Source organism: Typha angustifolia, chromosome 7 (genome assembly GCF_048772165.1).
Source record: "Typha angustifolia cultivar Huaian chromosome 7, ASM4877216v1, whole genome shotgun sequence".
NCBI classification, from domain to species: domain Eukaryota; kingdom Viridiplantae; phylum Streptophyta; class Magnoliopsida; order Poales; family Typhaceae; genus Typha; species Typha angustifolia.
In genome coordinates, this window is record NC_133245.1 from 10,759,369 (window position 1) to 10,776,981 (window position 17,613).

A 17,613-nucleotide genomic window follows, 5' to 3' on the forward strand; every position below is an offset into this window, starting at 1 on the left:
ATTTTTTTCTATGTAAATTATAATATAGAATTTCATACTTAAACTATGAATTATTTGTTTCATCACAGATATGTTTCTAATCTAGAGAAACTCTGAATACAAAAGTTGTAAATCATGATATTACTAATTTTAACTAATTTTATTTAATTGGTTTCATAATATTTGAAGGTCAGATGATTATCTTCTAAATATTTTCTAATACTGTGTTAAATTAAAATTTTATAGTTTAAGTAAGAAACTACATGACTGATACCATTTTCTTCTTATTATTCTTATTTTTTAATGCAAAAAAGCCTTCCAATAGATTTCTAATTTAGAAACTATGAATAGAAAAATTATAGGTCATGATGTCACCATCAAATCTATTGAATAATAATAATAATAATAATAATAATAATAATAATAATAATAATAATAATAATAATAATTAATAGAAGCATATAAACTATAAAGTAGAAGATGAAGTTGAAAAAGAAGATGAATACGAGCGCATTTCGCCTTGCCTATTATAGTATCTTGTCAATATTTAATGAAGCATTAAATAATAGAAATGGTAAAGTTGAAAGAAAAAAAAGCCTCAAGTGCAAAGAATATCGAAAAAAACTCTAACCCTCATAAATAAAAACTAAGTGAGTTTTCAGTACAAATAATTCTTTTTTAGGTAATTTATATGCACAAATTTACTCTCACATAATTTTACAGTTAAAAGAGAGATTGGAGAGAGTAAACTCGCAAGAGAGAATCAATCTTACGGTCAAAATAGGAGTAATTTTTAAGTATTTTACTCTTTATAATTTTAAAAGACATGGAGTATTTATTATTCCATTAGTAGCTATATTAGATTGAATTCAAAGTGTTTATTAAACAATAAAAGAAAAAATATAGGATCAAATAATAAATATTCTTATGGTAGGTAAGGTGTCAATAATGATTGATAAGTGCAAAATATATGACGCAAGTTATAAAATTTCTGAACTATTATGCTCAACTAAAATCATCTCTAGATATCACTAGTATACTTATATTCATATAATCATGCTGGAGATCAAAATATGCATATACATAATTATATAATATATTTTATTTTGAGAAAAATATTTAGGAAATAAGACTCTACTCACTATCTACTATCTGATTAGAAAACACAATCTATATAGTCATCTCATCCATCAATCAAACATCAACCCATCACTCACAAGGTTCATGATGTTTCAAATAAGATGTTTAGAATCTGAAAATATTTAGATAATACAAAGTTAGTTATTTATTTAATTAAAATCTATTTGTGTAACATATAATGAATTATAGAATTTAGAATTTCTTCTTTTATTTTTATTAAATGATTTATTTATATCATATATTTAATTACAAAAACATTAATATGTTATTATTCTAATTTTAGATTTATTTGTAAAACCATAGTTTGTTAATTATATATTAAGTATATAATAGTCAAACTCTTTTGATATATACGTAAAAGAGCTACATGTATAATAACATAATTTAAAATACAAGTACATATATTATAATTATACTTTAATTATTTTGTGACTACTACTTACTAAACCAATTAAAAATTGCATATAAAATAATCTTTACATAATTAAGTAACATAAACATTAAGTAAACCTACTATTTTGTTACATGCATAATAATGTTAATAAGTTGTTGTAATATATATATATATATATATGTGTGTGTGTGTGTGTGTGTGTGTGTTTGTGTGTATATACCTAATTATAAATACATTAGTTATAAAGACATGTATTAATCTGATAAAAATATATGAATTTATAAGTATATTTATGTATAAATATCTATAATTATAATTAACTGAATTATACTAATTACACTTATCTAATAACCACATTACTAAATATATATATTCTTGAAAAATTGAATATCTAAAAATCTAATTTAGATTAACTAACTAAATAAGTAATTTAGAAGGCTGTCTCATTGCCAAAGAGAAGGTAGAACGAAGAGAGAAAGAACAGGAAAAGAAGAAGCAAAAGAGAAGGGAAGAGAGGGAGGCTCACCTCGGGGCGGCGGCGACGGCAGTGGCGCCAGCGTTAGCGGTTGCAACGATAGTGACGACGACGCCGGCATGTTGGTGTCGGTAAGAGGAGAGAAAGAGAGAGATCGAGAGAGAGGTGATTGAGAGAGAGAGAGGGTAGAAAGAGAGAGAGAACGAGAGAGTCAGAGAGAGAGAGAGAGAGAGAAGTGGTGAGGAGGTGCAGCGACGGGCCCATTGCGCCCCCGCTTGCCTAGCCTGGTTGGCCGGGCCGGTAACTGGTGGCGCGTGACGCCCACAGCACCAGCCAAAGGTTTATATGGCACTCACGTGCCATGCAACCAATTAGTTTCTTTTTCAATTTTGCATAATATATTATTATTAAAGATTATTATTATTATTATTATTATTAATTAAACTTATTATTATTATTATTATTATTATTATTACTACTATTATTTTATTATTACTATCATTATTAATATTTGTTATTTATTTAATATTATTTTATTTTAGTTTTAAGTCTAGCTTGTTATAGATTGGTTCTTAATCTGCGATAGAGACTAAATAATAAAAAGTAGAAGAAGAAAAAGAAGAATTAATAGAAGCATATGAAGTAGAAGATGACGTTGAAGAAGAAGATGAGTACAATACCATTTCTCTTTGTTTATTATAGTGTCATTGTTAATATTTAATGAGGCACTAAATGACAGAAATGACAAAGTTTAAAGAAAAAAAGTTAAGTGCAAAAAAAATTGAAAAAGACACTAACCCCTTAAATTAAAAACCTATGTGTGTTTTCAGTACAAATAATCATTTTTAGGTGATTTATATGCACGAGTTTACCCTCCCATAATTTTATAAGTTAAAAGAGAGATTGGAGAGAGTAAACTCGCAATTGAAAATCAATCTAAACTCGCAAGAGAGTCAATCTTACGGTCAAAATAGGAGTAATTTTTAAGTAATTTACTTTTTATAATTTTAAAAGACATGAAGTATTTATTATTCCATTAGTAGCTACGTTATTAGATTGAACTCAAAGTGTTTAATATACAATAAAAGAAATACAACTATAGGATCAAATAATAAATATTCTTATGGTAGGTAGGGTGTCAATAATGATTGATAAGCACAAATATATGGCGCAAGTTATAAAATTACCTAACTATTATCGATAAGCGCATTTCATATAACTATTAGTTAGACATTTAATCAATCTTTTAATCCACTAGCTATATATACGCGTATATGAAATGCCACCAAATCGTAGAACGTGATAACTACTTTCTGACTAGTTCCGGAGGGGAAGCTGTCATTGCATGATCGACTTCACATCATTTGGAAGTCCCCAAAAACAATTACGACTTAAACACCGAACGTAGTATTTTGCAACCAAGTCGTTCCCTTGTGAGACGGGTGCAAGAACGTGCTAATATTCCATCTGCACTCTATATAATAAGTGTAACTGGGGAGAGAGCCAGAGAGGAGGAAGGAAGAGAGCCAGAGGACGACACTTCCATACCATACCCTTTGGGACATCGCAGACACAGTCAGTCGTATCCTCAATACTTGATCAGCAACATGTATGTCTCCTTTCCCGTAACCCATATTCTTTATCTTTGGAGTTTAAATGCTAAGCTTAAACTACTGGATCATGCAATATTGGTTTCTCTATATATATATTTTTTCTCGTGTTTTCTTTCCCATGAGAAATAAGAGAAATCTATATATATATATATATATATATATAAATTCAATTGTTATAGAATTGCGAGGAAATATTGCTGTATAAATTCCATCTTCCCTTTGTTTCAGGTGTTATTAATTGATTTTAACTCTTTCATTTGCACTTTAATTTTATATTTAGGTATCTCGTTGTTCACCTAAAAGATTATAACATAGATTAATTATACATTAGATAAAAGATAAAAAGGTTAGCACTCTTAATAGCATGTCTAAAACATTCGGGCACACCACACTTTTAAACTGTGTCCAACCATCAATGCTTTACTTTGCAACCGTAGATATATTTTATATTAGCTGTAACATTGGGTTTTGCCGGGATATATGTGATAAAGCAGCTTCACATATAAGATTGTCTCTACAATCTTATCATCTTGTAGTATAATATAGTGTAGGTGTATGAAGTCTGTGTGTTCCCTTTTTTTCGAGAGATATATAGAAATTTACTTGTGTCCACCTAATGTCGATGCCGATAAGAATCGAACTCAAAAACTCTTATATAGCAGGAGCCTTTTTAACTAACTAAATACTATTCCTTAGCAAGTCTATACATCTCGTGAATCAACATTAACATTTATTGTAATGCAATAAATGCCGCTTATGAATATGCATCGGGGCATAGAACTAAATAATAACATAAATAATTGTTTTCATATAAACACTAATATACGGAATTTCCTCAAAAAAACTTGCTATTTAGATACTTGTAAATCAACCTTTTTATAGATATATTTGCTGAAAAACCACATGTAAATGTATATTGTCAAAATACTCTATATTTATTGACAAATATTCACTTTGGAAGATTTATTTATAAGATAGTAAAGGAAGAAAGGAAGACAATTTTGAAAAGGTGATTAATTTACCTGTTTTCAAGAAATTTACCACTTGATTAGCTACAAAAATAAAGAGCTCTAAAAATGGACCTAACCTAACATGCTTGGCCACACAACTTGTGTGTGGGGACAAGACTTGATACCTCAAGCCTTTCTCCAATCCAAACTCAGCACTAGACCTAGTCAGCTTTGGTGATGTTTTGGTTCAGCTCAATGTTGAGCTGATAGTTTTAGCCGGAACTCAACCCAACCTAATCCACCCTAGAATAAAGATGACGGGCCTAACCCACTCAGGCCTAGAACAAACTTGGTTTGGGCCCGACCCAACCTGAGTTTGAGATGGTAATGGGTGGTATCAGCTAAAGCTTTTACTCATTTGGCCCAATCCATTATGCATGTCAATTCCCATGATTTTTTTTGTCCTATAGTAAATATTTAGTAAATTAGGTGTTAATATATAAATATGTTCACATAAAAGATAACTAAAATATCTTTATGTAATTACATTATGCTCGGCCTGATAAGATATTATATTTTTTTAATTTGGCTACTTATGTTTTTTAATTTGGCTACTTACGCTAGCCCTATTATAGCTGACCCAAGCTCAAAATCTTAATGGCTAGTAAGTGGTAACGCATTATAACATTCTAACTTAGCGCGAAGCCAACCTAGCCTAAGTGATTAATAGATCAGGCCATCAACAAATACCTAAGTTCGGTCTGCCTGAAAAGCCTAACAGAAACTCAGTCCGACCCACTCGATGATCACCTCTATCATAGAAGCAGCCAAGTTAAATTAAGATCTTCATTGTATCCTACATCAATGAGCCATATAAGTATCTACATTAAATCCTTTCAATTAAATTGGGCAATGAATCAATCATAAAATAGATTCTAATTTCGGCATAATTCACAAGCATGTGTTAGAGAACATTACATAAATAGATAAAACATATGCTAAAAAAATCTATCACTAAATACATGTGCCCTTCATGTGGTTATCACATAACCTATTGGTCAATGATTCTATAATATATCTAAAAATATATTTAAATACCATAAATAGTCCAACTAAAATAAGCTAAATAAATAAATACATAGAACAAAACAAACCTCTAGATATACATATCCATAAAATATAACCAAAAGAACAAAGCCTCACAAAAAACCTCCAGATATATATATATCCATAAAATATAAGTAAAAAGAACAAAGCCCACTTAAGGTTACAACCTAACTAGTCCCAAAATAATATATAAACAACTACTCCTTGATGTTAACATCATCCTCCCTAAATCTATTATTATTTTATGAGAATGTGGTGAGCACACAAACTAACAAGTATATTCCAAAATATTCTAATAGTAAATGTAAATGTAATGTGAATGTAAATTTATGATGCATACTCACAAATTCCACAAAAATAAAATAAAACACAACCAACAAGACTTTGATAAAAATTTCAATCAAAATTCTTATATCTTAAATTCAATCAAAATTTTGTTTCACATGATATGCTCACATAGAGTTAGAAATTACATAGCATTATGCTCACATAGAGCCATAAATCATTTGACAAGTACATGCTCACATTGAATCCTGCATATTGAGGGGAGATAAATAATGCTAACATCACTCGTACATATTTAGTGATGCTATGTCTGACAAATTGTTTGTGGCCATCAGATTAAATGCACTAGTCATAAGTCTATAACCCCATCTCCTTTATTATCATCATCATCATAACAGACAGCGAAATCATCGCATATAGTAGAAATCTCAAGCACACAACTCAAAATGGATGCTCTAACCCTATGTCGTTGGGTATCGCTAGAGTTATACCACACAATTATCTTTTTTTACTATTATCAAGTGTTTAGTCTCCCTACAAAATAGTGTTCTGAATGCTACACAAGTGACGTGACCTAAGGCGTGGGCTGATAATAAGATAAGTACTATAAAATACACCCTTGCCTTTAACCCTAGGCTAAGTTCATAGAGAGCACTGCTAAAATAAGACTTGACTATTTTAATAATATGCATAAGTGGTATAATGTCTTCTATCATATTGTTTATAAAATGATCATCAAAGTTAACATATGCCACAGATATATACAATGAGTTTATTTTGAAGAAAGAGATAAACAATAAATAACTAACAATTAAATAAAAAATGCATATGCATGTAATCATACGCAATAAAAACATGGAGGAATTATCAACATAATATTTACACTACTCATAAACTAATATAGGATCTAACTCATATAAAATGTATCTGAGGTGCAACCAGCTCTCCTCAACTATCAAGCTTTCCTGTATCCTAGCATGGTGACAAATATAATAATTTATGAAAGTAATCAATATATAACTAAGACGATCTACCTAGAATTAGCCAACTTATTGCATTAGCCATATCGCTCTAGGTCTATATATGTTTAACTTGAGCCTTTACATTTATTATCTGGGTAACAATGATATTAAAAATATTGATCTAGAAATTATCAAGAGTTATAATAAGACTATAATCTCATTAAAATTTATAAATGCCATTTATACTAAGCTTTGGACATAATTTACCAATGCTAGTAGTTATTCCTAAAAATTCTAAATTTATCATTTGATAAATATTAATGTTGACAATTGGAAAAACACAAAAGATAGATAAATCATAATTATGCCACCCCACTACCCAAGGTTAGGTGTCGGGGCTCTAGCCCAACCCACTTTCATTGTCTTCTTTTTTAGAGGGAAATGGCAGACTGAAGTATAGAAAATAAAATGGTTCAGCTCGATGGTAGGGTAGGTATTGAGATTGTGATACAAGTGACCATCTGGCTTAGAAATAGCTCCTAGTAATAAAGAGGGATGAAAATCTACAAGAAGTTGTAAGGATTGTCGATTGGGATAGTCGATGATTATGGAAACTTCACTACCATCATCTGGGTCATGAGGGCACCAACCAAGGGTACATATAACTTTACTTGAGGAGAGGAAAGTGACCCTAAGGTAACTAAATTAGGGTGATAAGGGTAGTGACTAGAACCACATCTAATGGCCGATGGAAAGAGGCTACATGCCATGGCCTCACTCAATGGCTAAGATGGTGATAGTGTACCACCAACAAGATGACACTAGGAGGAAACTTCCTAGGACAAAGTGAGACCGAGCAGCGATTGTTGACCGACAAATTGCTCTGATGAACTAGAAAAAATAAAAGTAAGATAAACTATAATTTACTTGACAAAATTCAAAATATTTGTAAGAGAATACATGGAACTAACTTATGGATCAGATGAAGGGTTTGGCTTGATCTAATGGTGCTCAGATAGCATGCACGGCAAAGTCAATAAAAGGCACTACCAAGATGGGACTCAACTACTTATTGATATGTATAAGTAGTATGATGTCTCCTATCATATCTTGTGTCTCGAGATCCCTCTCTTACAATGACAAACCTAACAACTTAAGAAAATAATCAGTAAATAAGTATGACTACCTACGAGAATTAACTAATAACATAAGCCACATATTGTCGTTCTAGGTCTGATAGGTTTAAATTGGCCATTTACCTTTATTATCCATGTAACAACATTATTAAATGATATCGATCTAGAAATTACCAAGATAATCATAAAACTATAATCTTATTAACAATTGCAAATGTCATGATTTACCAATTCTAGTAATTATATTCCTATATACCTAAATTTAATATCTGATATATATTTGTGTTAATTATGAAAATAGAAAACCAAATAGTCATAATTGAGCCAACTTGTGGCCTAAGGCCACAGCACAGCTGCAGCCCACCTAATCCACTACACCAATGGGTGGATTGGACTCACAGATCCGATCCATAATTGGGTTGTAGCCAAACTAGGTTTTGTGTAGGTTTGGCTCTAGCCCAAACACACTATTGTCATCTTTTTCACCAAAAGGGGAGGGGAAAGCAAGGAACAGAAAAAAAAAAATGGTTGAGCTCATTGGCAAGTAAGGTATTGAGATTGTGATACAAGTGTTCATCTAGCCTAGAAATGGCCCCAAGTAATAGGATGGGGGTCAAGAGTGTACAAGGGGTTATAAGGGTCGTCAATTAGAGTGGCTGACAATGGCTAGATGGCTCTTCTATGATTGGCAGTTGTGGAAAATTCACTACCATCATCTGTGCCATAAGGGCACCAATTGTGCGTATCGACAATTTCTATGCGAGGAGGGGAAAGTGAGCACAGGGTAAACAAGTCAGGGCATCTACAGTGGCCATTGAAACTATATCCAATAATTGATAAAAGAGGCTAACCTCACCTAAGGACTAAGTTTGGGGGGAGGGTACCACTAGCAAAGTGACACTAGGAGGAAACTTCCAAGGTCGGAGAAAGTCTAAGTGGCGATCGTCAGCTGATGAATTACTCTTGGGAACTTGACACAACAAAACTGATAGGCTACAGAACGATTCTTTCAAGATTTGGATTGATTGCAAAAACTAGTTCGTGTAACCGAGGGAAAATATTCACCAAATATTCTTTCATAGTCAGAAAATTACGAAACCAAGTTGGATCGATCCGTAACTTCCTGATCTATGATTTTTGTATTTAACCCTTCGTAGATTCAAACTACAACTAGGACAAAAATATAATAGAGTGGGGATGAAGGTGGTGGTGACGAGTGGAGTGGATGTTAAGGTTATGGATGATAATGGAGATGAATGTGGATGGTTGATGTAGTTTAAGGGATAAAGACGAAGGGGAAGAAGTGGTCGAGATCCCAAGGAGGAGGGAGGACTCGACAAATGAGGGAGACTAGAAGTTAGATGAGGTATTGCGAACGGTAGAAGTGGCTGGTTGGTGAAGAGGGAGGAGAGATTAGGGTAGAGAGACTGGAGAGAGGATAGAGAATGATAGAAACTAATATTCATTCATCATAATAATTTTGGCTGCCATTCACACCTTTATAGAGGCTAGCCAACAAGCCAAAATAACAATTATTAACCCTAATTCTAGTAGACTCCCGCCGATCGTATTCGAACGTGCCCGACCACGTTTGAACGCACAAAATATGTTCACTATTGATGCGAACTGATATAGGCATTCGCATGTGGGGGTTAGAACGCGCCCGACCGTGTTTGAATGCATATTTTGCGTTCTCTATTTTTTACAAATTGATGCAGGCGTTCGCAAAAACATTCGAACACAATCTATAGAAAATTTATTTTAATAAAATAAATAACTAATGCAATAAGAAACGACTCTAACTAGATGTATCAAAAACTAAGATAAACTACAATTTACTTGATGGAAATCAAATTATTTGTAAGAGGAGATAGGGGACTAATTTGTGGATTAGATGAATGGGTCGACTTGATCTCACAGTATTTCAATGATGTGCAATGCACGACAAATACTTCCAATGAGAAGAAAAGAAAGAAGGGAAAAGAGGAAGATGGGTAAATTGCCTCGGGGAAGAGAAGTAAGAACCTAAGGCTTTAAAGGGTAGAGACATGAGGAAAAAGGTTTTTGACAAAATCCCCTCCTCATCAATTATCTCGGTGAACTCCGAGCATCTAATTCACCTCTCTCATTATTGTTACGAGAGATAAGGTGGGGAGAGTAGTGCATGCACATTGGGCGTGCATAGGCTAGCCACAACATATTGTGGCCAGTCAACTGTGAGTCATGCAATATCCAAACATCAATAAAATCCTGTCGACTATGCTTTCCTAATAAAATCTTAGATAATCTATTATATATATATATAAACAATATCTAATCTGGATTGACATTAGATATACTCTTAGCATATGTCAGAATATGGTTCTAGTTGATGGTTGTACTCTTAGTATATGGTAGGGTATAACTATCATCGATATGCCTTTAACGTATGGTAATGTATGATTATTACTAAGATACTTTTAGCGTATGATAAGTTATAATTATCTTAGACTTAGCATATGATAAGGTATGCTTTGAGTTTGTGGCATGATAGTAGAACATGTATTAAGTTTGGGGCCAGATACTATGGTTTAGGATGGTGAATGATATTCAGAGTTGAAATTGATTACTGTTACTATAAGAGATATGTGGACTATATCTAATTCTAACATATGATTATCGAACGGTTAGCATGTATCATGTAGGTATAACAAATGACCATAACTATACCTGTATAGAACTTATTCCTCATGTGAATACCCCTAAGGATTATACTGATTAATAATTGGCAGACAATTTATGGTGTATTAATTGATCAAACAAATATTAGTATATGATAAGTTCTAGAGAGAGGGTGAGAGTGTGAGAGAGTGGGAGGATGAGCCTTTGTTAAATTATGTCGGTACACTTATTTCATTAACCAAAGTGCAAAAAAATTGTCATCTATATATATATATACATAAAGTTCCTTTTTTTTTTGTCTTCTATTACTATTTGAAGTACTAGCGCAGAACTTAAAATTAATGTTTCGTCTATTATGCTTTGGAAAACCATTCATGTATCCTACATTGGATTATTGGCTTAATCTAATTAGAATTATGCCTCTTCCTTGGCTGCCAATCCGAAAGAAGATTTACTGGCAAGCTTAATTTCACATTGATACGAAGAATAAAAGACAAGGTTTCTCAGTATGGGGAGGGGTGAAAAGAAGTTTTTCTTTATTTTCTACTACCTGCATGCTCATAAATTAATTTTAAGAGAGAGATGTTGTGTAATGAAAAATAACTTATCTCATACAAATAGTATGTACATGAGCCACCATACCGAATCCCTAATATGAACTAATGCAATGCTATTTTCCATTTATTAGATGAGAAGAAGGAAGAACTCTACAGCGTAGGATATCAATCACAAACAAATTAATTAAGAAGAAAGGAGTACAAGTATATATTGCTAGTAAGAAAAATCAAATATGGCAGAGGTTGCTATTCTTCTTGCTGTTGGGAAGATCAGTGCTGCTCTAGGAGGAGAAATTGTGAAATTATCTAGGCAATTGCTAGTAAAAGAAGTCTCTTTGTTGGTAGAATTCCCATATGCAGTGGGCCGTATAAAGAGTGAACTTCTAGTAATGAAGGGCTTCTTTAGCCAAATAGATATGCGCGATCGCAATAATCAGGCCCTCGAAGCTTGGATAGGGGAGGTGCGGAAGCTGGCCTATCGTATTGAGGACATCATGGATGAGTATGTCTACGTTGTAGCTGAGAATCAAGGGAAAGGATTGTGCGGGAATGCAAAGAAAACTCAAACTTTGGTAACCTTGCATAATATTGCTACTGAGCTGAAAGAAATAGAGATTAACCTTGCCAACCTCTGGAAAATTAAAGGCCGATGGATCCAGATGGCCAGTTCTGGACTTGGTGACAGTTCGACGTATGTTAATAAGGTACAACTCGATCAGGCAATCTCTTCCCAATTACTTGATGAAGAAGAGCTTGTGGGGATAGAGAAAAACAAAGAAGACTTAATTAACCTGCTATTGTCTAACGGGATAACTAGTCTCCGTATAATTACAGTGTGGGGTATGGGTGGTCTAGGTAAAACAACTTTAGTCAGCAATGTATATAAAACAGAATGTCACAGATTTGAATGCTATGCATGGGTGTCTGTCTCACGGTTCTATTATATTGATGTACTCTTACGAAAGTTGATAAAAGATTTGTACCACAAAAAGGAAAGCAGAGTGCCACTTGGGATCCAAAACATGGACACTCTACAATTAAAAGAACATTTAAGAAGTTTTTTGGAACATAGAAGGTTCCTAATTATATTAGACGATGTATGGACTAGACGAGCATTTGAGGAGATATGTGGTTACCTTGTTGAGAATGTTCGAGGAGGAGGTAAAATAATTATTACGACTCGGATTAGACAGGTAGCTTCTCTTGCACATGAACATCATATGCTTGAACTCCATCCTTTAGATGCAGATGAGGCATGTAATCTCCTTTTCAAGACGGCCTTTGGCAGAGAACAAGTCCCTACAGGTAGTGCATCAACAGCTACAGTGGCAGTTCGAGGTTGGTTGTCAACTCAGTTAACAAAATTTGTAAGTTTTATCTTCAATCCTTACAACTCAGCAGCCCTTAACGAGCTGCCAGATACTCATGCTCCTCCTTTGGAGGTAAGATACTGGGGAGAGGAAATTGTTAAGAGATGTCGAGGCCTGCCACTTGCTATTGTATCTATAGGCAAGACATTGTCCTCGAGGGAGAAGACTGGGGAAGAATGGAAACGACTCTATCAGCATCTCAGTTCGGAGCTGCGAAGCGACCAAAATTTGGATAGCATTCTACATCTGAGCTACAACTATCTACCTAGCCATCTCAAGAACTGCTTCTTGTATTGCAGCATGTTCCCAGAAGATTTTCGACTCTCGAGGAAGTTGCTTATCCAGCTATGGATAGCAGAGGGGTTCATACAAGAAAGAGGAGCGAGCACATTGGAGGAAGTTGCGGAGGGCTACATCAAGGACTTAATCCATCGGAGCATGCTCCAACTTCACAGAAAGAATCATTTTGGCCGGGTAAGTAAGTTTCGGATGCACGATGTTGTTCGAGAATTGGCTATCTCTCTATCTAGAAAGGACAACTTTCATTCAGTGTACAAGGAAAATGAAACTGTTGGAATAGTTGACGATACCCGTCGCCTGTCAGTAATCAAGTGCAGCAACGATAAGGTATCAAAACTCGATCTGCCATGTCTTCGAACTTTCATAGCGTTCGACAATTCCACCCCCGTGTCTTTGTTGCTGTCATCGATTATATCCAAATGTAAATATATTACGGTACTAGATCTATCACGCTTGCCGATAGAGACTGTACCTGATGCAATTGGGGACTTGTTCAACCTTCGCTACTTAAGTTTGAGGCATTCAAAAGTGAAATTGCTCCCACAATCTATCCGAAAGCTCTCTAACCTACAGACATTGGACCTCTTTTCAAGTAAGATTGAAAAGTTGCCGCGTGGGATAGTGCAACTAACGAAGCTGCGACACCTGTACGCTAGCAAGAAGATTAATGGGGGAGTAGAGATATTCCAAAGGTCCAGCCCTCGAGCACCAAAAGGCTTAGGGAAACTGAAAGAACTGCAAACTCTGGTAGCAGTGGAAGTAAGCGACGAGCTGGTGGAGTCTCTAGCAGATTTGGTGCAACTAAGAAGCTTAGCTATATACAATGTGAAGGGCATCCATTGCAAAGAGCTGTGTACCTCCCTATCGAAGATGAGCTCTCTCTCCCGCTTATGCTTGTTTGCCAGCGACGAGAATGAGGTTCTCCAATTGAAAGACTTTGATCCGCCACCTCCGCATCTTCACCGTCTTAATCTAGTAGGACAATTGGCAAAACGTACATTACGTTCCCCCTTGTTTCGAGGAAACAACATCAAGCATTTAACCTTGAAATGGTCTCAGCTGAATGAAGATCCAATCTCATCCCTACATCGCTTGCCAAACTTAGTGACGCTGTTTCTTCAGAACACATACAACGGGGAGCAGTTGTTATTTCGTGCTGGATGGTTTTCCAAACTATTAAAGCTTTCTATTTCTGATATGTCAAATGTAAATCAAGTGGATATACAAGGAGGAGCCATGGAAAGCCTACAGACCCTTGAACTCGATGACCTACCGGAGCTGAGGGATGTACCGCATGGCATTGAGAACCTCAAATCCCTCCAAGAGTTCTATTGCATCGACCTGGACCCTGCATTTAGAGAGAATATGCAACAACTAAACGTCAACGCCAATGTCTATTTCAACTGAATATTTGGAAAGAATATGTTTATTCATCTTCAAATCATACTATATGATATCAAAAGTAATGCTCATTCCTCGTACAATAGTTTTAAGATCATGACATAGGGCAAGTTTAACATGATTAATATGTGCTTCAATATTTTTTTCTCATTCATGTCCCTGAATTGTTGTTCTGTTATACCTATCTTGCCTTACTGTCATTTCTCTTCTTAATTTAATTCTAATTTAGCATATCCTTGCTTCTTATATATTTACGGGTAATCTGATCACACGTACTTTATTCCTATTACTTTCAGTAAACCAAATCTAAGGATTCGTTTCCTTAGCTGCATATGTATTATTTATCAAGCAAAAGTTTAAATTCATTTTCACTAGCTTTGATCATTCCTGAATTTCCATGTATATATTCACGAATTTATTCGGTGGCATTAGTCTATGTAGGGTATACTATTTCAATATCCTTCTCATGCATTCAAAGTTTGTTTTATTCGATGACAGGTAAGTGACATATTAAAGTGTATATCTAACTGAATAGAATAACAATTATTTGCTTTGCAGGAATTCCTATTACAAGGACTGGGACATCTCTCGGGCAACATACACCCAATTAATTGTTTTGTTTTCCTTTATATTTCTAATAAGCATTCTGGCGTGTATATAGGCAACGGTAAGAGACACACTAGTTTTCGAGGCTACTGCACCATTTACTACTACTACTGGTGTGCTGGAGAGCTTGAATGATTATATCAATGTCTGTAGGACAGTCATGTTTCTCTTTTCAACTGGGGGAAAGCTAGTAGCATTAAATTTGGTTTTGCTTTTCAATATGCTTGAGAAATAATTGTTTTTAGACTATTCTGCGATTTGTTTCTAGGCTTTCTTTTTTAGTGTTCTTGGTTATGGATTGTAATTAATTAAAAATGTTGGATTGTTTGTGGATATTGTTAATTAATTTTCGTTGCTTGTGGTCAGCTTGTAGTTTGTGCCATTGTTGGATGTTACTTACAAGATCTGGATGCAAAAGAAAATTGTCAAAATTTATGTAGTGAAAGCCTTGTGAGTTAGGATTTTAATGGATTTAGTTTTTATATGAATGCGATATTAGAAAAAGCTAAAAATAAAAGAGAGAAGAAAAGTTAGAACGAGATAGAATAGTAAATATCCGACATTGCAGCGGTCGTTGGAGGGTAACGGATGGCCAATGATGGTAGTTAACAGCCATAAGGTAGGGTGGCTATCGGAGAAAAATGATGGGGTAGGGTTTGAAAGATCGGAAGGTTTTTATGGTTATGATATACTTTTAGAAAGATAATAACAATCTAATAGCTATACAAAAAGAATAATTTGGGTAAATTTATATTTATTCAATGATCATAATCAATTCATGACTACTCCTATTAAATAAAGTAGAGTCATAGCGGGTTGGATCCACATGCGGATTATCCAATTTATTTAAAATTCTAAATAATAAGATAAAGCTAATTAACTAACTTGTCTCAACTTGACCTATGTGGTCGAATCATAATAATCCACCACACTTCTGACACATTGTCCTCAAGGTGACTAGTCTCTCGTGTCCTTGTACTCGTACAGTTTGTTGTGATTAGTGGATTCAGGTTCATCCTCTTTGAGTCCGCCTAGGAACATGATGTAGGCTGCCTAACGCTTTATAACTAAGGTAAATCAATCATCGTAGTAAAAACACAAGCATTTTCTTTTATGCTCCTCCAAGTCATTGGGTACAAAGCGGCATGAGATCATCTATCGGTTAGACTGAGCTGCGGTAGATGTAGTCTCTAGTGGACTATTGACTTGGGCCATTTTTCTCCTCCCCTCCTTGTGAATCTGGTTCAACTGATCCAACTTGGACTCCATCAGAACAGCTAAGGAGAATGCCTCATTAGAAGTAATGGGTCTCAAAGCCTTGATTTCAGCTTGAATGTCAAGTTTGAGCCCACTAATGAAAGTACTCATCAAGGCCGAGTTAGATCAGTTAATGACCCAGTTGTAGATCTGCTCAAACTCCTACCGATAAGCTTGAACTATTGTTGACTGAGTCAGCTTAATTAATATGGCCTAGAAGTCCTCATACTAAGTTGGGCCAATCGAGCACAAATTACATCCACAAAGTCATGCCAAGACTCGAATGGTTGAGTTCAAGTCGATTGGTACCACCTAATCACCACACCTTCTAAGTGGAATAATCTAGATAGATCCACTCTAGTGGGTCTCCTCTAGAAAATTTTGAAAAATCAAGTTTGGCAATCCGAGCTTCGATCCCAAAATGTGGTCTGTCATCATGGGCCAAGTGACCTTATGGTTGAGGCTAGTCATCTGGGTCCAAGCTCGTACTCAGGCTTAGGGCCATAAAAATAGGTCTCAAACTAGTTCGCATAAGGGGGTCGAATCAATTTGCAAAACTCAGGGCTACCTCAAAAATTATGTACTTCATCATCTCCATGCAAGTGCCCTAGCCTCTGCTCAAACTCCTCTTGATAAGCTCGAACTCCTCCTGATAAGCTCAAACTTTTGTTGACCGAGTCAGCTTAGTTAACATGGCTTGAAAGTCCTCGTATTAGGTCAGACCAAACCGAGCACAAATTGCATCCACAACGTCCTGCCAAGACTCGAATACTCGAGTCTGCTTAACCGACTAGTACCATCTAATTCAAGTGGAATGTAGCTAGCTGGACCTTATGGTGGTTTGGCGTGCCATAGTACGTGAAAAACTGCTCTACTAGATAGGTCCATTCCAGCAAGTCTCCTCTAGAGAATTTTGGGAAATCAAGTTTGGCTATCCAAGCTTAGATCCCACAATATGGCCTGTCATCACGAGCCAAGTGACCTTATGGTCGAGGCTGGTCACCTGGGATTTGGGCCTATGGGTCTGGCTCATGTCGCTTGCAAGCTACAGGCGAGTTTGGCTCAGTCTGATGGTGCGGGCCCACCACGCCATTCCAGCATTCATCCTTGGGTTTGTACTCATCCTTGGGTTTGTACTCATGCTCGGGGTCATGTTCATGGATTCCAAATTGGTTCACATGAGGTGGTCAAACTAATTCGCAAAAATCTAACTTGCCTAGAAATTTGTGTAATTTATCAACTTCATGGACTTGCCCCAGCCCTAACCCTAGGGCTGAAGTTCAATTTCAGCCTAGGCACGCTGCCACGAGCCGTTATAGCCTTGGTGGGGCCTGGGCAGGGTAGGTGGCCGACGTAGTCACCATATGACAGGTCCATGCAGCGGTGGAACAGCGACGAGCAGCGGTGGAAGGCTGAACTT

General features: G+C 35.3%; 1 protein-coding gene across 1 annotated transcript; it reads left to right on the forward strand.

The window, feature by feature from the left end:
- The first annotated feature begins 3,515 nt into the window (after nucleotides 1–3,515).
- Nucleotides 3,516–15,136, forward strand: LOC140763516 (disease resistance protein RPM1-like). The gene is made up of 4 exons (XM_073101739.1): nucleotides 3,516–3,597; nucleotides 11,391–12,420; nucleotides 12,508–14,391; nucleotides 14,889–15,136. The coding sequence occupies exons 2-3, from the start codon at nucleotides 11,493–11,495 to the stop codon at nucleotides 14,334–14,336; spliced, it is 2,757 nt and encodes a 918-aa protein (XP_072957840.1). The 5' UTR covers nucleotides 3,516–3,597; nucleotides 11,391–11,492; the 3' UTR covers nucleotides 14,337–14,391; nucleotides 14,889–15,136.
- The last annotated feature ends 2,477 nt before the right edge of the window (nucleotides 15,137–17,613 follow it).

Bases quoted from the DNA above. Each gene is read 5' to 3' on its own strand.
- LOC140763516 (XM_073101739.1), top strand. From the start codon at position 11,493: ATGGCAGAGGTTGCTATTCTTCTTGCTGTTGGGAAGATCAGTGCTGCT. The intron at 12,421-12,507 runs GTAAAATAATTA...CTTTAGATGCAG, and splicing joins TGAGAATGTTCGAGGAGGAG to ATGAGGCATGTAATCTCCTT.